The sequence below is a fragment of the Limanda limanda genome, chromosome 19 (genome assembly GCF_963576545.1).
Source record: "Limanda limanda chromosome 19, fLimLim1.1, whole genome shotgun sequence".
In the NCBI taxonomy this organism is placed as follows: domain Eukaryota; kingdom Metazoa; phylum Chordata; class Actinopteri; order Pleuronectiformes; family Pleuronectidae; genus Limanda; species Limanda limanda.
This window is the reverse complement of record NC_083654.1, coordinates 4,856,427-4,881,373: the sequence shown is the minus strand read 5'-3', so window position 1 is coordinate 4,881,373 and position 24,947 is coordinate 4,856,427. Positions and strand designations below refer to the sequence as shown.

The 24,947-nt window shown below is 40.2% G+C and overlaps 1 protein-coding gene across 1 annotated transcript in view; it reads left to right on the top strand.

The window, feature by feature from the left end:
- The window catches only part of khdrbs3 (KH domain containing, RNA binding, signal transduction associated 3), a 101,560-nt gene that overhangs the window by 44,046 nt on the left and 32,567 nt on the right, over window positions 1–24,947 (top strand). Inside the window, exons 2-5 of the mRNA XM_061093292.1 lie at window positions 3,709–3,827; window positions 14,526–14,642; window positions 22,114–22,260; window positions 23,131–23,270. Of these exons, the coding sequence (XP_060949275.1) occupies window positions 3,709–3,827; window positions 14,526–14,642; window positions 22,114–22,260; window positions 23,131–23,270 (523 nt within the window). The remainder of the gene's footprint in view (window positions 1–3,708; window positions 3,828–14,525; window positions 14,643–22,113; window positions 22,261–23,130; window positions 23,271–24,947) is intronic.

Genomic DNA, 24,947 nt, shown 5'->3' with positions numbered 1-24,947 from the left:
GTCGTACCAATGGGGAAAACAGCTACACACGTCTCAACTGTCTTCCCTCAGAGGCAGCCTTGGTTTTTTACTTGTTTGAGTGTCTGAAGACCAAAGAAAGAGAACTTTATCTAAAGGGAAGTTCAAATTCTTCCAACTTTCCTACCTCTGCATACCTGGACTGATTAAGACATTTGGATTGTTGGTTTCAAATCAAAAAAACATGGCACCTTGCAAGTTGACACTTCTTTGAGTACAATATCCAGTTTGCATGTATCAATTATTTTGGTGCAGAAAAAGGGTTTATTACTGACATGTCAGGTGTTATTGCTCTCAGTTTCTCCTTCACATAAAGTAATCATGTTACTTTTACTACTTACTAATCGTCTTACTTATCATGTCAGACTCGATAGTGGTAATGTCACGTATTTATACTTGGATTTTGGATTAAATCTATTCAAATTTAATCAGAACAATAATAAATATATATACACATATAGGACTCAGTTGAAAGTGTGCTGCTCCTGCCATCCTCAATTAGAAGCAAAGCAATGAAAAGGTTGTATCTGCTGTTCAGGAGTAAGAAAAGGAAATCATGTATAAGCAGCACCGACCTTTATCAGGGGAACACGGTGTACATGCATATTCAATAATATATACACAGAGGGACGCCCCCAGAGCTCATAGATTCAGAAATAAGGACATCTTCAACATACAATATTTCTTTGAGTCATTTCATTTGAATGTTCGAGCAGCTGAGACACATATTGGCCACTGAAGAGTTTCATTCAGAGGGTTAGCCATGGTGCTGTAAGCATTTCCAGTGACTAACACTAGTTGTTTTATTCTGAAACTGTTGTACGTTATCTGATAAGAGAAGGCAAAACAATGATTACATTATCTTGTTTGAGATTTTACACGTAATGTTTCCTTGTTTTACCTTGGTCCCCCTCCCACTTCCCCTTCACCCCCTGTGTGCTGTGCTTTTAGACAGTAATGTTTTACAGCACACACTCAGAAGTTACAGCTGGCAGACCATGAGGACATTTTAGCAGGAACTGCAGCCATGACAATAGACAAAGAGATCTTTACCGATGCTATTTCTCAAAGGATCAAAAAGGGAATATCAAGCTACGCAAGATCCACTTGCAGCCAGAAGAGAGGACTTTCGACAGCAGGCATACTGTGCTTGTGTCAGTGATTCATGTTCAAATCTCTTTCTTTTGAACACTTTGTTATGACTCGAAGGTGGAGGGTTCTTCTCACTGTGGTTAGTTAATTCACACCGTCGATTCTCTATTGCCGTGTTCAGAGTCATTTACTTTGGCTGCTTATTACACCGGCTGATTGTAGAGACCCCTCTGGGGTTTGTTTGCTCTTGAAATGCAAAAAAAATATTTTTGGGGCAAAACTGGAAATTGTGCTGAAAGCTTGAGAGAGAGGATGGTTTTTAGTTGAAATGTTTTCGTTCTTAATCTCCCAACATATCAGAGCCTGAATGTTTTGAGGACAAGGCTTGGTGTACAGGAGGAAACTCCATCTTGGCATGTTGCTAGGCAATGCATTAATATTAAAGCCCTCCCTTGGGATAAACTGAAGCTTAAAGATATCTCCATCTGAAGATATGTCTTTTATCCTCGTTAAACCTCATATCAGAGGTTTTCATTACATTCCAGAATGAACGCTGCAGAGCTTTGCTGAGGAATCACAAGCACCTTTTTAGTTTCTTGTTTGCCTGGCTCATTTCTCATCTTGTGTAATTGAAAAATATGGGCATGTGGTGAATCTGGGTGTTTAAACACACGAACATGTTTGAGTTTATCATGCTTTTACATAACAGACCTTATTTCTGCCTGAATCTAATCATCACTTCGGATTTTTAAGCACGCTTCAAAAAATGAAAAGCTAAAGCATCACGATTGCTGTGTTTTTTCCATTTAAAATCACTTTGCGTAGGAGAAGTAAATCTGTGATGGAGTTCACTCGCTGCCTTACCCTTTCCCCTGCTGGGCTTTTAGCCTGGAGTCTTTGTCGTAGCCCTCCTGCACCTCTCAGCTGCCCTCTCTGCAAAACAATTTTCCTGGCACTGAAACACAGATGTTATCCATCTGATTAAACTTTCAAGGTTACATCTCCAAATACATCAAAGTCTACCTCTCCCAAATGAAGAAGCGTGACAGCCAATATTTTTGGGTTGCCCGGAGGTGCAGGCTCCAGTGTCCTCCCCATCATTTTTTTTATTAGGAACATGAAAGGGACTCTAGCACATGTCGTATCTGTACAAGTAAATTGGTGTGTCCTCTCAAAAGGGGAGATGAATGACGCTAAAGAATCCTAACAATTTTTCATTTGTCAAAAGAAGCAGAATTTGTAGGGTTCGCAAAGCTGACCGTCAAATTGTTGAGCAAATCTGCTGACGATGATTCAACTGTCTCCCAGTTGCTGCCAGTGTGTTACGCTGACTGCTTTTTATTTGTAGTCTTCAATCCCAGAGCTAAGTCCATGAAGTCATCAAAGGATACTTTGTCAGTCCTTGTCCAACGCCTCCAGAGCCACAGATGTGTCGAAGTCGTCATGACTATGAACCTTGACCTGAATTTGTGATATGGTGGAGCTTCCCTCTGGGAGAACTATCAAGTAAAATGACTAAACATTAGCTTTTTCCATCTTATTAAATCTAAAGATTTTCTGCTTTTGATATCTTTGGAGTTTGAAGATATGACTTTGAATTCCTTCTGAACAGTCTATCAACCGATACAAATCACAAGATTACAAGAACAGTCAAACAATTTGGGAAATTAATCTAATTTGCCACATCATTTTTGAGATAAGAACATCCTGACAAATTGGTCAGCAACGTAAAGAGTGTTTCCATAAACAGCTTGCTTGGTATATACATGTCAGAAAATATTAAAAAAGAAAACACCCATCACAATGTACTAAAGCCCAAGCTGTCATATTCAGATTCCTTTTTTTGTAAGACCATGCACGACGCCAGAGATATGTGGTTAATCATCATAGACGAAGCATACATATATATTCACAGTTGGCTTTACAATTGGCTTAAGTGATTAATCAGTCATGAAAATAGTCAATAGCTAATTAATTTTCTGTAAAATAAGTACTTATTACTTAATCTCTCATTTTATTGCTCTACCAATATAGAAATTGGAGGTGAAAGCATTGCTTTCAGTAAAAACTGTGAGCAGGGATAAACACCTGGCTCGCGATCAAAAATACAACTGCCAACACATTCAGAGTTCCCTTATTAACCTGCAATTTACAAAAACAAACAGTAATGGAGGAGGAGCTGTTTCTAGTTTGAGGGTTCGTTGCATGCTGAAACCTTCTGTTGGGCGAAGGGTGCCTGATTATTGTTGCCACAGTAAGTTTTTGGTACCAATGTGGTTGTCCCGAGCCAAAACCCAAACCTGTGCTCGCTGACCTGGCAACCAGAGTTCCAGCCTGAGCGCATGCACAGAAATGCAGGTGGACTGAAACAGTTGCAGCACATAAATCTCCTTGTACTTGAGAGCGGACAGAAACCTGGGTAACAAGAACATGGAATCTCGATTCTTTGGGAAATGAAAAAACAAGTGAATTTCATGACATAAATATATGCTTTTAACCGATGATGGTGTTAATATCTGAAGTTACAATCCTGCTTATCTAATATCTGCTGATTTTCATCACTAACCCATTACTCTTCTTCTTGCCTTTCTTTTTTAGAGATCGAAAAAATTCAGAAAGACGAGGGGAAGGAGGAGGAGAAGTTCATCGACGTTGTCATCAACAAGAACATGAAACTGGGCCAGAAAGTTTTAATACCAGTCAAGCAGTTTCCTAAAGTAAGTGCTATAGTACCACCTCCAGAGACTTCTTCAAGAATGTGATGTGCACAGATAGAGAATTTTAGATAGTGTTATTTATAGATAATGAAGCCAAATACAGTTGCTCTGGTTTTGATTTAAATTTCCTACAACAGCCACTTGACAGTTTTTGTTGATGCTTCATGTTATTAGATGTAGCGTATCTGGAAGACGGCAAACAGGCGGAGTGTCGGCTGACAGAACTGGGGTAGAACTATATAAGGGAAGTTACTTCCTGTCTGAAGGATCATTGGAGCTTCTGAAATGTTGCAACTGTAAACCTCGCTCCTCCCTCAGACACACACCTCTCCATCGCTCTGACATTGGTCAAAGATGGGCTGATATCTCTGAGTTGGGGGATGTCTGCTGATTTGACGTATGACCATGTGTGCAGTGAAATGCAACGCTGTGTAGAAAACATTCAGCTGCGGCTTCTCATTTCCATCTTCTGCTGATGGTGACTGCAGCTAATTGAGTTGAAGGCAGGCCTAAGTGAAACTGTTGTCAGTTTGTGCGCTCTCTGTCTTGTCAAAGATAGTTTGTCCAAGAGAAACTGACACTCTGTAACACAACAGCACAACCAGTTCTAACAAATCTAACAGAGTGAGACGTCTTAGTGTTTTGTTCCATGTCTCTGTCAGGAATGGCATTTTTCGAAATTAATTTTTAATGAAATAATATTGATGACATACGCTCACAAACCGTATATAAAATATTTGAACCAGGACTTTCTGTATTTTGAATGACAAGTTCATCAATATTGAGGTGTGTGAGATGAACAAGTGTTTGTGGATACGCAAACCGTCTGCCTTCTAGTTTGACTGATCATGTTTAAGCAGGCTTTGGTTGCCCGCTGTTAAACAGAGCAAAAGAGAGGGAACACATTGACAGAAATACATTGGCTATCTGCTGTTTAATTTACCTGAAGTCATAGGCAGATAGATGTTAAACATTTGCTGAGATGTCGTCTGGACCTAAATCACCTACAATAAGTTTCACTGCTGATGTTTTGTGTGGATACTCATGTGATTAAAGAACGTAGTCAGACTTTGAACAGTAAACAGTGAGCGGAAAATATTCCTGCTGTCTACACAGGAAGACACAAAATATTGGCCCTTGCCCCTATTCATAGAACGACAGCCGAAGGGCTTCGAGATAGACAATCGTGTCAGATACATTTGGCTCAACAACCCCTCCCAAGGAAGTTGGTCAATGAATATTGATTAATAATTAAATCATTGTTTTGAGGGTACAGTAGATTTCCTCTGATACATTGTAGATCCGTGCCTCAGCTGAGAGTGTATGTGCAACTCGACACAGAACTCACATGTATCGAGTACTCGACAGTCAGCTTCGGCGTGACCTCCATGTGAAGTCGTTTTGCAGTTGCCACATTCGAGAGCACTTCAGCCTCACAAGGAGCCATGCAGCGGTTTATTGGCGCCACACACACTGTGCACGACAGGGATTTCCCACTGGGAGCGGGATGGGGAGGCTGATGTTAGAGTAAGAGGGCCACTCTTATACGTCTCTCCAGTTTTCACCTCGGCCCTCCAGGGGGGAGGGGAGTGGAGACCTTCAGTGAGTGGATGGAGGGAGCAGGGAGGAAACAGCACAGGTGTTAGACACTGTACCAATAATACCCTTGAGGTGGATTTGGGTTTGGTTTCCTGGAGCTTTTCCTCATCAAAATCACGAGCATTTTAATGCATTTTAATGACATACCCAGTTTCTGGGTGTAAAAACCAGCAATATACCAGATTTTATATTAGTCCACAGCACACCCAGCGTTTACTCCAACACTTCATTGTGGCTTTAAAGACCCACCACAGAGTCGTATCAGTTCAGTGACACATCCTCACTCCACAAGACTCTTTAATTTAAAATAAGGAAAGATTGAGTACCAGGCAAAAGTGAAACAATAGTTGTAATAATATTTATAACACAGGTTATATTGGTAGTAAAGATCTTTCCAAATTCTAAACTATTGTTAAAAAGATTTTGGGCCTTAGAACCAAAGCCAAGCACCACAATAGAATCGGACTCGAGCAAACAAACATGGTCTGAAGTCATTTGCACTCTATTTCACTTTATGATTATTTTAAAGGCTGGTTAAACACCTACATATGTATACTCTGCTTGTAACACACACACAGATGATGATCTGTCATGCATGTGGTGAAACTGGTTTATCTTCAGAGGAAGTGTTACCTTTACTACCTTCAAATCTGTGCTGGTCAAATCAAAATGATATTTTTCTTTTAAATATTCAAATGGTAATATTATTCACCCTGAGAGCAGTAAGGTCTGTAGCAAGCTGCATGCATCCAACAGTTGTTAGGATATTTCCGTCAGGATCAAATTGTTAGACTGACAGACCTACATTACTGTCAATAATAATAATAATAATAATAATAATAATAATAATACACATATTCCACTGTGCCTTTCTAGACACCCAAGGACAGCTTACAATATCAAGTACAATCCGTGGGCTTTTGCTGATGCTCCAGCTGAATTGCATTGTTGAAATGTCAGACTGTTTTCTAGGTTGGGAGATGCCACATCTTTAAGATTATATTGTTTTTTGTACCGTCCTTTACATTGATAGTTTTTACAGTATATCAGTTATGAAGTGGCCACAGTGACTAGAAAAAAACGAATTTTCAACATATAAAAAGTCTCATATATCAATAAGTACTGCATGTTCATATTTATGTACATTTACGTGACACTAAAAGCTAACCTAACTAGCAGCATTTCAACCTGACATAGGTGACCATATATCAGTGTAGTTATGATCTTTAGGAAACTTTGCTTGAATTCTGAGTCATTAGGTGATGACATGTAGAGCTGACATTAATTCTCCGAAAACAATCTTGATGAGCACTGATGTACTACATATGTACTGTATGCCGTGTCCTCAGAAAGCTGATCTGAGTCTCCTAGGTTCACAGCTAAACAGATTTGCTTTGACAGCTTTGATAAGTAGAGCCACTAATACGCTGTTTAGAGCTCCAACAAGCCAGCAGAGGAAGACAAATTCAATTTGTTCTGTCTGACAGGTAGCAATGGCAAGAGTGATCGGTTTGACTTGAATGGGTTTGCTTCTGAGCTGCGAGCATCACCTTTTGGCTTCTGGCATTGAAGTGGCACAGCCATTTTCCAAATAGACATTTAGAGGCATGTGCAGAGAGGTTAAATCCATCCTCCACAAACATAGCTTTTCATCAAAATGAAGCAGGTAAGGACACCACGCTGCAGGTTCCACTCTGCTGATTCCCAGTGATAGAGCTGTTCCTCGCAAGGGATTTTTTAAAACCAAACACTGATGGATTTCTAGACTTTCTAAGATGTTTAGAAGAGTGATTATATTATAGTGTTACATGGGATAGGTCTTTTCTGTCACTTCTTCACCTTTTCTTTATCCTCACCCAAGAGCCATTTATTTATAAAAAAAAAGAAGAGGAGACATAATTAAAACATTTTCTATGTAATAGAAAGAGTCTAATTCTGTGTCTCGCTTCCAATACTCCTATTCTTACAGTTGAGTCTGTTAGTGCCATCACACTGGCAGGTATTAGGACATAACATTGGTCAAAATGGTCGCCATCTCTGTCTGTCTGTAAAATGCATATCTTGAGAACTGCTCATTCGAATGGCTTCCCACTTGGCGTGTGTATTGTTAAACACACAAGGAAGAGCAGTATCGAATTTGGTGCAATCTTGAATCGAAATACGCTGAATATTATTAAACTTTGAATAGACAGGCGCTCTGTAGCAGTGGGGGGGCTGGGACTCAACTGCAGCAACGACAACTGATTCTCCAGTTGGGGGTTCTGCATGCTGAGTCTTCACAGGAATTTGAGTAAATATGTGAACAGCTCTTCATGCAGCAGCGGTGGAGCAGCTTCATGGTTCTGTGGACTGAGTCCTGCAGCAGGTCTTGATTTGCCGCAGCTCAACAACTGCAGGTCACTTTTACAGTTTCAGAAATAAAACTGCAACTAGCATTACCACCGGTGAAACTAACAGCCTATTCCAAACGGAGTTTATTATGGGAAATGCACTATTATTTTTTCTAATTTGTGAAAAAGGGTGGTTGATGAAGGAGGACATATGGCGTGACACATATGTGTGCAAAGCAGGCTGTCAAATATTTGACAGCCATGTTTGATTCAGAACATCACGACCATGTTACTATGCCAGTGAGTATACTGTGTGGACAGCCTTCTACATGTAAGATTATCAGCAGAAAGATTTTAAACCATGATTTAACTGATAATAGCATGATGTCACCCCTACTCAGGAAAAAAAACTATTCCACCTTTGGAACAAGCATGTGCTATTATCTGTACAGCCACCAAAACTGCAGGGCCCATCTCAGAGAGCACATTTTGGCAGACAGCACTGCAGGCCATTAGCGAGGCGTAAGGAGTCCCACTGGTTTATTTCCAGTTCAGACTGTGGCTTTTCTCTGCGCTGGGAGCGGTGATTTATCCTTCTGCTGTCGCTCCCGTCCTGCTGTCCTCAGCACAATCACTGCGGCGGCTCTCTGCGAGCGCACCTTCGCCAGCCTCGCAGATATACATTCAGCACATGATGAACAGATCTCAGAAGCCCACCCCCCTCGCCACCATCCCCCCAAACCAAGTTGCGTGTGATTAATCATACGTTATCTCTCTACTTGTGTCCGCTGTCTCTCCATTCATCCATTTCCTCTCTCGCTCGACAGACAACTGGGATATGGTGCAAACAGATCGAATCCGTTTTTTTGTATAATTTTAGTCATTGCTTCGTTTGCGTATTTTATTTTCGGCCATTTTTCTTGCGTGCAACTGGCAGCACGGCGCCGCAGCAGGAAGCAACCTGTGATTAAACACATCGGCTTTTATTCTGGTGATTACAGACAGAGGCAGCACAATCCTCTCACAAAGTCTAATGACATGAACCGGTACAGGAGCCCAGGCAGGTTTTCGTAAGCCTCATAATCCCTCGTGATAACGTAAGCATTAGCAAAAACCCCAGACGGATTTTGATATCTGATAAACAGCGGGGATTACAGTTATGTGTTCAGTAAGACTCATATATTTGGATTGTCCATATGAGGAGATGTGTGTGTGTGTGTTTGTGTGTGTTTTTGTGTGTGTCTCTGCAAATGTATTAACTGAAAGCTGATGTGTTTAAATATCAAGATTAAGACTTCTGTCTGACATTTACTGGCATTAGTCGAATAAATATCAAGCAAATCCTCCTGATCTCTTGTTAAATAGTGAAGAAGTTAAAATGGTCAGAAACCAATATCACTATATCATGCACATGTGATTGTCTGAAGTGGATAAAAACTGTGTAAATCGAATACGTGAACAAGTTGCAAGAAGTTGTACGCCTACATTAATCAGCTTTTTTTATAGAGCCTAGGGAAGATTTACAGGGTCTCTGTTTGTCCCCTTCACTCAACATTGACTACAGCGTTTTACTCAGACTAAGGTTTTTCTATTTGGCGATTTGATTAAACAAATGAAAATTGCAATATACAAGATTTAAGCACAATCAGCCCTAACAGTAAAGTTCTGGATTTGATTTAAACCCCAAAATGTAACTCTATCTCTCGGAAACTATCTAACTTATATAATTTATATTATTTTATTAAAGCAGAAGTTCTATGTTTTGACTGTTTTTCTTTCCTGTAGTGTTTGAGTTTATTTAGAAAGCCCAAAGTCTTTGGGAAAGGGAGCTCCCCTGAAACACCTTGTCAGTAGTTTGGCCGACACTTAATAAATCCAATAAACAACAGCGGAAGCCAAAATTTCCTACAAACACTGGAAGCGGTTCACCAATCACAGCAGTGTGGGTCAGCTGACCAATCAGAGCAGACTGAGTTTTATCGAGAGGGGCTGCCTAGAGAGACAGGAGCTAAAACCAAGTGTTTTAAACAGGCTGAAAAGAGAACATTTTTCAAGTTATAACACAAGTCAAACTTGCCTGAATATGGAAATAATTTATCTCCTCCACATACTCTAAATGTTGATATATGTTATTCCCCATACAATATCCGCTGCAGCAATACGATACATGCTTAAATCCACTAAACCACAGTAATGTTATAGGTACTTGATTAAAGATAAAGAAATATGCTGGTGTATGCTGACCTGAGACAACAGGTAACATCTATGCCTTAACCCGAACATCACCACGACTCCCTACCTACAACTTGCATACAGAAATACTCTCCTGTACTTGACTGAGGAAAAAATACATCCAGGCAGTAATTACATTTCTCATCAGAACATAACTGGCCAAACAAGTTAGTATGTAAATGGTACTTAGCCCTTATCATGTCCAGCTATTGTGCTTTAGAGGCGTCATTCACCCATATATAACCATAACCTTACGATTAAATAAATGGAAGGGTGTTGACGCCGGATGATGAGGCTGTGAAGCTGGAAGCTCATGATGTCTTTTTGGGGCATTTAAGTCATTATTATAGATTAGATTTACAGGTACAGAAATTGCAGGCTTAAACCCTGAGCATTTAAAAATGACGGGGCATGCTTGGTTTGGCTACATTCAGTTGGCAGTGCACTGCACGAATGATAGAGACACATTGCAGCAGTAAATTACTAACAGAGCCTGTAAACACTGTAAAAGATTAATTAAATAAATGGTTTACAGTCCAACCGTGAATGAAAAGACTCAAAATGAACACTGTGAGCAGACTACTTGATCACTATAACCAAATATTGTAAACAACATTTGTATTGGAAGTGTCCCAAGCTTTTGATCAATATAAATATTTGATCACTATGTCCATGATCACTATATCTGAAATCACGATAAGCGGTTTCCACTGTAATAGGATAAAAGCCGCCAGCCAATTAATACAATTGTGTTTTTTTTCTTTTTCAGTATGTGTGCCTTTAATTAGTTTTCATGACAGATTGATTCAATTACAAACTTGCAAACAGGTTATTTATTGAATCAATTCTCACCGTTCACAAAATCGGACATAATTAAATTCTGAAATGTAAGTGACCAGTAATTAAAAGTGTGTCATTTCAGTAGCTTCGTTTCTTCAGGTGAAACTGGCACCTCAGTTATAGCTGAAGATGAATTTGGATTCAGACAAAGAACATTGTCACAATTTTCCGCTTCAGCAGATTCAGGTTTTTTTACTCTTAACTCTTCACAACAGACAATGTTGTATTTTCTAAAATAGAAAAAAAAACTGATTTGTTCTGGCCTCAGTTCAATAACAAGCCAGCCTCTAATTGTTTCCCTGATGAAACCCTGTCTGCAGACAGTACATTTATGTCTGCATTACATTCAGTTTCACAGTCTGTCTCATTTTCTTGTTTCTGTAAATTTGCTCCTTTGTGTTTGCTGTCTGATGCTAATGCCAAACACAGTGGATAATAGCTCCGGCAATATAATGTTGAAAACAACGCAGAGGCACTAACAGTACTTCTTGATCAGGGAAAAAAAAAAAGCTTTTCCCCTTGTTCAAGCTTATTTATCCCTTAGCAATGGGAGGAGCTGAGAGATCCACGCCAACACATCGTGGACAGCTTGTCCCATTCTCAACCCGTCAGGAGGAACGGATGCACGAAAGCTGTAGTAACACTGAGAGATGTCGGCTGTGTGATCTGGCTCCGCAAATCATTGTTCAAGAGACGGCTCAGCTCAGTGATCAAGGCACTATCCAGGTGGAAATGATGGATGCGCAGGACATCGGTTAAACTCAGCACATTTAAAACATTTCCTGACACCCTCTGTTCGCCCGGGCGCTACTGTCTGCTCTGATCATCCCTTTGTAAACTTGAATACATTAGAGGCAGACCACATTTTGTTTGCTTAGATAACTTTAAATTGAATTTTCATGAAACAACAATTCATGTCGTATTCGATAAATTGTATTTCAGGTTAATCAGTTTGTCAATTTGAGCAGAGGTGCTGCAGCCTTTTAGGTGATTTGAATGGAGATCCGGCGCATAAAAGTCTGCACACATTTCAATGTGAGAGCGAACTCGTCTTACATATTTATCCGACCAAGGTCGGAACTTTGCAGGGGGCCACTTATTCCCATTTGCAATGGCAGGGTTGGAATTAGCACAGTGGGGCATGGTATTTACTGTGAGGCAAGGGCTGAACACTGCATGCTCAGATCCAGTCACAGGACTTTTCGGAACATTGTGGAAGATACTGTAGCCGAGAGCTGCTGGTGTTCAGCCTGACCGGGATGAAAAGCCAACAGTCAGTTACTGCATTAGAGCGAATCACTAAAGCTCACCTCTCAAATCCCTCACCCAGGAATTGGCGGCAGCCTCCTAATAAGCACTCGCTTCCTCGACAAAAGGCAGGAGAGGTATGTGTGAGGTGTGGAGCAAAACTGGCTGTTTTTTACCTCCTGCCAGCTAATTGATGACCTAGATAGTTGAGGGAGACAGCTGTATAACTCACTGTTAAAGGGAAACATGGGAAGGGGGAGCAAAGCATCGCTCTCCCTTTGTCTCTCCGACCACCTCCAGCTGCTGGTGGAATTGTGCTTCGCCCGTGTTAAGGCTGTATGACTTTGATAGGTGTCTGCTCAGTACATACTCCGACATAGTCGTGCACAACATTTGGGTTTTTACGGCTAAAAAGCAGTGACCTTGTGAAGCAATCTACAGCCGGGGAGCCGGTGATGGACGACAACGTGCCAGATGTGGCAGAGTTCAAACTTTGCCCGAACACAATGGGATCATACTGAAAGTCTGTATGCATGTTTGGGTATTATAACATACATAGTACATACATGATTTTTGCATGTACTGGTGAAATTTCCCATTTAATATAATGTAGATGTAATGATGTTGTTATACTTTCTTATGTAATGTTGCCTAATTTGAGAAGTAATTCCAGTCTGAGAGGTTAGATCTGACCAGTCTGACCCTTTGAGGTTTCTCTAGATTGTAGTTGGTAAAAGTTAGAGTTGTAGAGAGGGTCGTCCGCTAACTAGAACATCCGTGGCTCGACTCCAGTCTGTATTCTGAAGTGTCTTTGGGCAAGATACTGAACCCCAAATTGCCCCTGACAGCTGTGCCAACAGTAATGAATGTATGAATAGAACAAGTTCCACAGATAGACACACTGTATGAATGTGTGTGTGAATATGACTTGTACTTTCAAGCACTTGGTTGATAAGATTGGAAAGATCCAATGTAATCCATTTACTTTTTAAACTTTTAGTTTGATGTCATTGGGGCTTTACCAGTGCGACTGAAGCAAGCTTTCGCGTTGCTAAATGCATAGTGAAACATGGAAAGCCATTTACTGATGGCAAAATATATAAAGGAGGCGTTCCTCTGTAGCTCTGAGGTTCTGTTTGAAGGACTATCAAACAAACAGACAATCAAATCAAGAATTAGAGTGTTGAGCGACGCATCTAAGAAATGGCAGAAAATGTCAGGGGGCGCAGCAAACAGCTGGGATAAAAGATGCCACGGTATTTAGCATTACACTCGATGAGAGAGTCGGCGTGAATGACGTACCACGCTTGGCAGTCATGGCAAAATTCTGTGATTCGACTGTAAGAGAGAACCCCCTATCGTCTAAAGCCAATGTCTGACACAACCAAAGGTGAGGACATAGCCAGGGACATTGACATCGGTACGATTTTTTGCAGTAACAACAGATGGCACCCCTGCCTTGGTCGGCAGACAGAGGGGAGCAGTCGGATTAATAGAAGAAAAGCCGGTCACCCCATCATGAAACTCCACTGCATAATACACCAAGAAAACCTCTGTCAAAGTCAGATCTGAATTTGAGGTAATGGCTACAGTGGTAAAGAGGATTAACTTTACAGTTAAGCGATCTTCACTGACGCACGGACAGTTCCAGCCGCTGCTCGAGTAAATGGACTGCGCGTGCAAAGATACCCCCCCCCCAAAAAATAATGTGGTTCAATAATAAAACTTAATGTGAAAAATGATGTTGATATGGCACACTAATTAACAAGAACATGTTAACAAAAGGTTGCCGACCCCTGCTTTACAGGAAACATGGAAACTACATCATTTTGTATGTACAATTACACATACTTTTTGCATAAATATTTATATTCATACTTCTACATAGTAGTTAAATGTTTGCTTAACTGTGTTCTACTATGCTAATTTGTCTGTTTCTTTGTGTTGAGAGCAATGGCAAAAGGTCAAATTCCTTATATGTTCATGCAAACATGGCGAATAAAGCTGATTCTGATTTATCATATGAATGATAAATACGTGAGTCAGATGTGTAAGGAATAAACCTGGGTGTCAGGCAGCCCTTAAGTTTCTTATTGCTTATAGAGAAATATATACAGAATGTTGTCTTTTAAATGTTATACAGCTATCAAATCTATAAAGGAATCATTATTCATCTTCAAATACTTCATTGTGTTCACATTTTATGTCAATCATGTAGAAGAATTTTACTTAAACCCATGTAAGGCTGACACATGTGAACCTGTGATATAAGATGCTCAGAATGCTGTCACATTGATTCTGTCTTAACATGGGCCAGAAACACTGCTCATACGTTTTCATTAGCTTCAGTCACTGTTTGACTCGTGTGCGATTGACATGAGAGATGTCTTTGCTCTGTATCTCAAACACAAACATCCTGACTGATCGGCGCTCTCGCTCTCTGTTGCAGTTTAACTTCGTCGGCAAACTCCTCGGGCCACGCGGGAACTCGTTAAAGAGGCTACAGGAGGACACCCTCACGAAGATGTCAATTCTCGGAAAAGGATCCATGAGAGACAAAGAGAAGGTAACACTCCAGCCCCCTTTTTCTTTTTTTTATTTCCTGCTTTAATCCTGCTCGCGCCTCTCCTGCCACTCTTTTACCTGCACATCATTTTATCTCGGTCTGCTGCTCTAAGTCTTTCACATGGTTTGAAGTCAAGGTGGACTGGACATGGCTTTGAAGTAGAGGAAGAGAAACAGTTTTATGTACGATCCAACTCAAATCTGAAGCAAATGCATTGACACAGGACGACTCTTCTCCTCTTGTTTCACTTTCCCCAAATGTTCCAACTTAGTTGTATTTCTGCAGGGCGACAGATCAAATTAACAAAAGTTAAGAGTCTTGCTTTTAATGAAGTTGAGTCATATTTATGATTGGAATTAGGGCTGTGTTTGATTATTTCAATTAACAATCAATTATCTAAAACAATTTTTTAGGTGGATAAAATGTTTAAAATAGTAAGAGCTCCCAAGAGGCCAATGCGATAATTATCTTGTTTTTCTCTGACTAACAATATGCAAAATATTCACTGAAGTTTCATTAAGGATTAAAAAAACAATAAAATATTCACCTTTTAGAAACCGAAACTGGTGATTTTTCTCTATTTGGCTTAAATCCAAATTAAGTGTTGCTGATTAATTTGATCTCAGTCAACTAACTGGTTTTCATGTTTTCAACTCTACAGAGATACATTTCCTAACCAACTCTCTGTTTGAATTCAACAACTGCAGCTTGTTTGAAATGTCGTGAGTTAATTAAACAGATACTTTGAAACTTTTAATTGAGTTCTAAAGTACTTGCTTCAATTACATTACAAATTACTACTTCATACTTAGAAGAAAAGAAAAACAGCTAGAACACAGTATGTCAGACGGGAGCTGATCACTTCCTGTAGCTCGGACTATATTTGACTGACAGCTCTCGGATCACATGGACTCTGCACTGATTTGAAAAACAGCCTCTTCTTAAAAAACAAATTTCAGAGGTTTATGTAAATTTGAACGATGGGGAGGTTTGCCAAAGACGGTGTGACAGCTTTCAGAGCCTGCTCTCCATCGCTCTCTCTCTCTCTCTCTCTCAAAGGAAGGAGAACCGAGTCAGATCAGCTGAACAAGACAACATCGTACTGTAAAACAAATCTGATAGAAAACCACTTAAAAGATCTATATTTATCCATGGGGTTTTTAGGTTAGTATCTTATTTCACGTTAATTAATCCATTAGATTGAATTTAATGAATATGAATCATTTATAATCAAATTATTAATAATAATAATAACAGTTCATTTAAGATTATGTATTTATATTAACATAATACAACCATAATCAAGCAATGCTTTAATGTAATTATGTAATTAACCATTAAAAGAGATAATTTCGTTTGTCAGGGCTGCCTAAAGATTTGTTTGTTTAAATTTCCTGATTAAACACTGAAGTAATTGTAAATTGAAATTAGAAAATATGTATTGTTTTCATATGGAGTCTGAAACAGGCTTCATGATTTGTGCAGTAGATATTGTAGTTGTGGTGTTGGTCCAAGAAAGAATGGATTTAATGAAAAAGCGTTTAATGGAAATCCAGTTAAATGACCTCCATCATCCATAATCATATTGTCACATAAAGAGAGGATATAAAAGGCTCTAACAGTGACTTGATTGCACAGTGGACTGGCTAACTGGGAATAAATCGACTACACTTAGCTCATCTCCCTCTCTCTGTTCGTCGGAGGTGATTTGTTGGTGCCGATGATTTTCTCCATCACGCAGCACATTCTTTTTGATTACTGTGATCAATACTCTTTGATGGTCGACTCCTGGAGAAAAAATAATAAAAGATCCAAATAGAGATGTGCTGACCTCGGCAGCCCTCACCTGTCTGCACAAGCCCACTGCGGGATTTATGAGTGACAGCCGTCCCTGCGCAGAGCTGCTTCCTCTAGTAAAGCAGGAGAGAGGGACACACCCATCGCTACAAATCTGCTGCTTTATCTTCAGCTGGTTGCTGCGCAGCATGTGTCATTGTTCTCTTTGGCACTTAAAATTCCTGGTGTAGGTCAGACCGCCGGGCCCCTGCAGAGCAAAAAGACAGGTCAACTTTTACTAAAAGGCTTTTTTCAAGTCAACAACAAAGCTGTTATTTTTCAGAAGCACAGACAGAGACTCTGTCGCCTTAAACAACATGTTCCTACATATATTGATACAATACACATCCTGTACTTTGCTTCTGGGGGGCACCTGACTGACAGGAAAGGACTAATGTACAGGTTTTATCCTGGCATAGACAAAAACATACAGTACAACCGCTGCAGGATGAAACTGTACAGCCTTCAGTACCTTCCTTTTATAAGCTCTTATGTTTGCTGGAGACGCTACAAAGAGCTGAGATAATTGCTCAAATATTTGCTGCTGCAGTGACCTGGATCTTGACGAGAATGTTAGTGCGGAGAGGTTGAAAGGCACAGAGCTGTCGGAGCCCCCCCCCCCCCGGTTATGGCACCTCAGTTGTCCCGCTGCTGTCAGAGCGGGAAGATGTAAAGGAGTCTGCGCTCCACACCCCCACCCTCTCCTCCTCGTTAGCGCCTTGATTAACTCATCCATTTGGATCCCTGGGACTTGTACTCTCCGTTTTAATTTTCCTGACGGACAAAACAATCAACCCCATTTTCTTTGTGTTACTTTTGGCGAGCGGAGTCATACCTTCAGTGCTGGTGACGACTGGTCTGAACTGCATATGTCAGAACTGTCCTCCAATCAGAAGATACTGTGTGTGATCCTTTCAGATACATTGATAGTGGTTGGTGCTTAAAATCACATTACGATGGAAATGAATTACAGGAGATAAAGGCCAAACAGAGTTTGAGCAAACAACACATGTTATTGTACCCGCAAGCTAAAAAGAAAAAAGGACAAATAAAACCAAATATATGGAACTTGAATTAAGAAAATAAACTTAAATTAATATGTTCTCTACATGTTTTATTCTGTGTGATAAAAGTATACTGTTAGCACATATCTGCAAGTATAAATGCTGATACTAATACAATCTGTGATAGGCTCATATCGGTCGATATTATTGGACAATGCAATATATCGGTTTGGTTCAAATTATTATAATTAATGTTTCGTTATCATTCTCTTATTGTCATTGTTTACTTGTTGATTTCTATTTAATGCTCCGTCCCTCTATCTTTTGTCAACTCATCCACTATGAGGGAGAACGTTTTTTATGGAGAATTCTTCTTGTCTTGCCCAAAGCTCTTGTGGAATTAACACTCTTGTACAATACACTATATTGATTGAATCACTTTCTGTTTTCAGTCTCGTATAGTCCTCAGGAAAAAAACATCATGTGACACACAGGAAGTGATACATTCAACATTTTTGATAAATGTGGAATTAATATTTCAACTGAGAAACCACCCACAGCTTCGCTCAACAATGGATTAAAAAAATGTCTGAGCGTGGACCCTGGTAGCAGCCCTGTGAGGCTGAACCTGAGCAAAGTGGTGCTTTGAGCTACATGCTGAGCTCAGCATGTTCAACATATTCATGTGACAATGTTAGCATGTTGCAGTGTAGCAGGTGCACTTTTTCCCCCATGTTGTTTCCCCCATGGTCACCATTCAAGTTTAGAAGGACTCAGTTTGGTCATAAATACTGAATAAATCCTAAGTTTGACCTGATGACGAGAATAAACAAAATCATTAAGTTAACCAACATTCATGGCAATTCATCCAATAGTTGTGAAGACCTTTTAAAAGGTGATTCAAATCTAATATAAAACAGTGGTACAACAGCTGAAAATGTTGGATCTTTGTGTGTGAAGTTAAGAGCGCTGATTGGTCAGTAGATCTCAGGGACCTGGAGGTAAAATAGATAAAATAATCTCAACTCGGTGCAGGGGAGACACTCTGTTTTAGTTACAGATGAGGATTCTGCTGTAGACAGACACAAAACCATTCATTAATCATAAAATCTAGTCTCTGTATTTAGAAGCCACTTTGACTTTCAGAAGTGTAGATGAGCAGGGCTGATAGAGCTGAGGAGCCCTGTCATTCAGACAGAATAATAGAAAATTAGCTCCATTTTCCAGCATCTGTCCTTAAATATTTCATTTGAACGTGGATATTTTGAGAGCTGACATCATACGTTACCTCCATAAGCTCCGTCTGCAGGAGCTCCTGCGTCCAGAGCGCCGTGGCCTTTGTTTCCCGGGTGAACGGCTTTTCATAAGCAGATTTACTGTGAAAACAAACATGTAAACCGTAGGAAGATGCTGGCAATAGATATGACAAACAGACAGCTGTAATCTCCTGCTGTGGGCTGCTTAGCTGCTATAGCACTGAGCTGGATGATGAATGCTTCTTATCGGCGCTGGGCGAGGGGCCCGCCATGTTAGAAAACTGCTTTAATACCTATCTGTAATATATACCTGATATCACATGCGAGTGATGTGGACACACGTACAGATTGCTTATGAAGTTAGATGGATCGTGTAGATGGAGCAGTACTTTGGAAAGTCCTGACAAATGACAGATGCTAACAATAGACTCAGCTGTATGTTTTTTCCGCTCATGAGTTAAAGGGCAAGATAATGACTGTTTTTTCCCTTCCTAGTATTCCATGCAAATATACTAAAAAACACATAAAAGGGAAGAAGTGAGACAGATCTGCATGATGTCGTCTCTTTCCAACACCCTGCTTACCCTCGCTGCTCTTCACAGTCAGTGCTGGAGCTATGTGCAAAAGAGCCCTCTGCTCGTAAAGCACCGATTTATGGGGGAAATTAACATATCATTAACATACCACAGGCACTCTTAAAAGAAGGTTATTTATAATTAGGTGACATCAGAGACACTGAGTTGCATGGCGCTGGAGAGGGAAAAGGGGGGAGAGGAAGTTGCTGCCATTGGAAAGGCCCCGGAGAAGACTTTTTTTTTTGGAAAAGGAGAAACTGGGACGCTAAACCTGTTGTTTCCTTTGTGCACTTTGGTGGGAGACATATGGGTTTTTTTCTGTCCTATTTCCTGCCATCAATATCATTATACTGGCCTGCTTCTGTCAGGCCTGATCGGCCCCTCACTGTTTACATGGTACACTTTACTGTTTCTGTCAAAATGAACTGTGCATCAGAAGGCAGAGGTTACATCTGCTCCACTTTCAGCAGTTTGAATGGAACAAATTCATGCTTTTTAGTCATTCAGGTCTACTTGCACCTGCTTAAAGGAACAGCATGTAGGACTAAGTAACATCTAGAGGTGTAGATCAAAATTGCAATCAACTCAACACCCCTCCCTCTCCATGTGTGTGGCGGAGCCAGGCCCTCTCTTGATCCACTGCTTGCTTTGTCCTTTATGGGCCACTAGAAACATGGTGGTGCAACATGGAGGACTCCATGGAAAATGACCTGCTGTTAGTATAGATATAACAGATAAAGATGTGCAACAGTTCTTAGTGCCAGGTGACAATAAACATAAATAATTATAATTAGTGTTTGTTTTATACAACTTCTGCCACGTGATGCAGCTGAACCCAACACAGCGGTCCCTTAAAAGCTCAAATCTGTGAATGTCCTTAAGTTGATGCTTTCTGTGATGGTCACAGGTTTTTGAATTGTATGGTGAATGGTGTCGAAACACGGCTCTAGAAAATTGGCTATATTCTTACATGATTAATTGAGTTACTGTTGGTTCTATGTTGTTGGATTTGATGACATGTCTGACCCAACTAGCTGACTGTTGCATTTTTTTTACGATACTTTTAACACACAGAACAAAAGTGAAATAGTAAACTAACATTTTTAGCATCGTATCTGCAGGGTTGCTTTGTTTGGTTAGTCCCCCTCACTGGTACAAATTTCTCAGCAACTATTAGAAGATATTTATGACCCTCAAATTATGAATTATCATAATTTTGATGAAGTCCTGACATTCAGTTGGTCATGCAGCTGACTTTTGTGATATTTAAAATATACTGAATAGGATTAAATATATAGTCATGAAATTTATTACAGACACTATTTTTCTCCGAATAATGAATTGTACTCAAAATGTGTTCAATTAATTGTTTCCTGACAAGAGCCGAGGGGATTCCTATTAGCCTTATAGCTACAATGCCAGTGTGCTAATGTTTGCACACTAACAGACTCAAGATGGTGAACATCCCTAAAAACTAGCTGAACATTGCAAAAAAAATATGAAACGCTCTGTTTTGGCTGAAACTGATCCAATAATATTTGCCTAGAAAGGCCCCAATACAGGTTGATTGCCATGTGAAGATCTCTATAATAAAGTTAACCTCAACAGCTACTAGGAACAATATAGGTGGCAAAGCAAATCACTCAGGCTTAGTACAGGATGATCTCCTCTTACTGGAACAGGGTGTCCACGATTGGATCCACTTTGGTAAGATTACAGTGCCGAGGAGGTTACGTTTTCATATTGTCATCTGTGTTTTTGTGTCTGTCTGAATGTAAGTGAGCGGTATTACGAATGGGTTACCATGACACTAGGTGGAAGGATTTGTTATGGATCAAGAAAAAACCCATTTGAATTCGTGCAGAGGGCAGATCCAGGATTAGGATTTTTTGTATGACTATCTTTAACATTGTGAGATATGATGTTAAACAACATTTTAAATAATTCATGGGAAAAAAGGCCTGTTTAAGGGACTGATTTTTATGAGAGTGAGCAATTTGGTGCAGATCAAAATAAATATCGGAATCTAGTGAATTTAAATGGGTTTTCATGTTGGGCCTTGGTTGTGGTATACTGGTATAATGATTTCCCTTCTGGTCTGTTGATGAAACTGACTGTACAACAACTCTTATTTAGTTATTTATCTTGTACTGTCACAGACAACAAGATTGTGATTTGTAAGAAATAAAGTCTGGACAAATCATGAATGGTATGATTTCCCATTGCACTATGACAGATAATTGACCATGCAGCAAATATTATTTACACTCCAATAACTTCTTAGACCATGTACAGAGTGAAATAAAATCCAAACCTAATAAAACATGCCTGACTTTCTTTTAACGAGCCAATGCTAGTTTCAAAACATGCAAATATCCCGTGCCATAAAATATAATCTTGTCTTTCCAGAGTTGCTGCATTATAAATATAAGAAACAGTGCAACAAAGAGAGGAGATATTATGATGAAGTGCATGAGAGCACATTGTTCATCTGTACATTTGTTATGAAGACAGGCAGCTGTGTGAGGACAGAGGCAATCGGTTACATTTGACACCTGCAGCTGAAAAGATTGCCGGGATTTCCTGTGCGCAGGAAAAACAAGTTTACAACAACCCACACAAACATTTTCCGTTTGTCTTTTCGTAGAACGGAAGCATCAAACCTCATTATGTTACCATTATGGATACATTTTCTGCAGTAAATCCTTTGCATGAAATAAAGACAAAAAAAAAAGATAAATATCATGGACTCTGACAGCCAACTCACAAGTATGACTTTTTTATGTTCTTATTCCATCAGGAAGAGGAGCTACGGCAGAGCGGCGAGGCCAAATATCACCACCTGAATGAAGACCTGCACGTTCTCATCGAGGTGTTCGCCCCCCCATCTGAGGCCTACGCCAGGATGGGTCACGCTCTGGAGGAGATCAAGAAGTTTCTCATACCAGTGCGTTCCCTTGTCTCTCCACGCCGCCCGCACACACACACACACACACACAGACATTTTCCTTAGGTTGTCCGTCTTCTTCCTCCTCCTGAACCTCTTTGCTTTGCTGCTGCTCTTTGGACAAGGCAAACTAATTCTCAGCCTGTTCACAGTGAATCCAGAGAGAAACAGCAGAGACAGCCTGCTCTTTTACTCACTCTCTGTCTGTAACTTACACTGGAATTCTGTCGGTGTGTGTATCTGAGTGTGTGTGTGCGTGGGTTTGTGTTTGTGAGAGTGTGTGATTTGGGTTAAAAACCGTGGATATAACACAAAATAAAAAGAGCACAGGAGGGGATTTTGTCCTCTATCGGCCAAACCCTGGTTGGCAGCGACAGACAGCATGGAGCTTATTTACTCTTCCTCCATTCATTATGGATGATCTCTCCAACGCTCAGAGCTATGACGACTTACATCTCATCATTAATTATCTATCCCCCACCGCCGCCCCCTCCCACTCCATGTAACCTCTTCTCACCGTTGCCGTAAAACATATTTATCGATAGACACATGACAATCATATCAATCGTTTCTAAGATTAAAGACCTATTTACATGTTAATTATCTATGTGTTGAAATTTTGTGGGGGGGGGCAAAAAAACTACTGTGTGAGAAGATAAAGGCAAATCGGATCCCGAAGATTTATCAGCGGGAGATCTGAAATGTTTAGCTGCCTCAGGAACAGCGGTCACGGCAGTACTGTAAAGTACATTAATTAGATACTCCCGGGGCTGTAGCCTTGGAGATAAAGTACGTAATTTAATATGGAGTAACTGCTGCTGGTGTGTTATTGTGTGTGTGTGTGTGAACATGTTGCTTCTGTGTGTGCAGGATTACAATGATGAGATCAGACAGGCCCAGCTGCAGGAGCTCACGTACCTGAATGGTGGCTCGGAGGATGCCAAGGTGCCAGCGGTGAGGGGCAAGGCAGCCGTCCGTGGAAGAGGGACACCTGTTCCGGGGCCTCCCAGGTAACCATGTGTGTGTTTGTGTGTGGACGTATATGCATGTGTTGGGCACACACTTTGGCTCAGCTGGGGACCACGTATTATTTACAGTTAGGCAGCGACAGGGAAGGCAGTGTTTTTTTGCTCCGTAAATGGATGTGTACGGTGTCCTGTTGCAATTCCAGAGTTAATGGTGTCATTTAGAGTTAGAGCACATTTACGAGTGCCTGTGTCTGCTACAATAATACGAGTGATAAATTCTTCTCCCTTGTGCCGTTTTTTATAATAAAACACACTCTTGTCACATTAAAGTTTACTATGTTTTTTAGGTTTTATTTCTTGATAGAGACCTTTCAATTTTTCTTTCTCTGTATGCATATGAGTCTGGTTTTCTGTTCAAATGACTAAACAATTTGGGCCAGATTTACTAAATGTGTCAGCGCAAATGTTGGCAGCGGTTGTAATGTGTTGGCTCCTGATTTACGAAGGCAGCAGCTCATTACGCAGTCGGCTCCCGTGCTGGTCCTGGGACGGCACCGCAGGAGCCGGCTGCAAGTGAACGCAGCTCACAGGCGCAGGTCAGAGTGTGGAATGTGATAGATTAGAAAAAATAAAAAGATAACCCTGGGATCTTGATTCCACAACATTTACTTAGATAAACTCCAAAGGCAAAACAATTATATAATCCTGACAAAATTATAAAATGACAATCTCTATGACTTTGTTAGTAATTAAATAAAGAGATGCAATTAAGTGCAAATAAATATGAATGGTGAAGGCATGGTCGAAGCCCCAGCCCTGAGTCTGCAGCAGGTGGAGAAACAGAAGGTGTATCATTACAATACTGAGTTGAACACTTTCAAATCATTACAGGAACAAAAAATCATAATACAGGGCAGCAGTGATGCATCCTGTAGGATTTCATAACACAGTAATTGGACACATTCACATCTACCTTTTTTGGTCCAGACCTTCAGACTCTCTTGGTTCTTTAATCTGGACCAACATATTAAGGGTGAAACGTTTCTAGGACCATGCCACGGACCAAGTGGATCAAAAAAAGACTTTTGAAAAGTCACAGGAAGTTGAGATATGATTGAAAAATAAGTGTATCGCAGGATCACTTGCATTTCTCAACGTCAATGTTCTTTTCGTGCATTTGAATTAGTGTCAAGTACTGTGTTTGAAGCTGGTAGTAATGACATAATGATATTGGAATTAACGAAAATGAACTGGTTCAAACAGAGAGATGTGCCAGCAAGTTGACAACATGTCACCATCAGATACACACCAGTCTACAAACCATTTCAAAACCAAGTATCGTTGGATGCAACCCAAAACAATGATGACAGGATGCACAGATGTCATGTGATTGTTTAGTCCCAAACAAAAAAATAAGACAAAAACAACACAAACAAATATTAAGAACCAGATTTAGTTCAGGGTATATCTTATTTGTTTACTGATACTTTGCATTGATTGATGATGGGATAACTTTATATCAATGGCCCTTAAAATAAGAACAATGGTGAAGCAACTGGGATTCCCATCCGGGGAGAAACTGTTTTTGCAAGAGTGAAGTGAGCCATTTCTGGAGGCACTGACACACGACACCCAAAGACTTGTTGGTGTTGATTGACTGCGAGCACAGTAAATCACAATGCACAAGCACAAACTGATACAGAACAAATCAAACCTCAA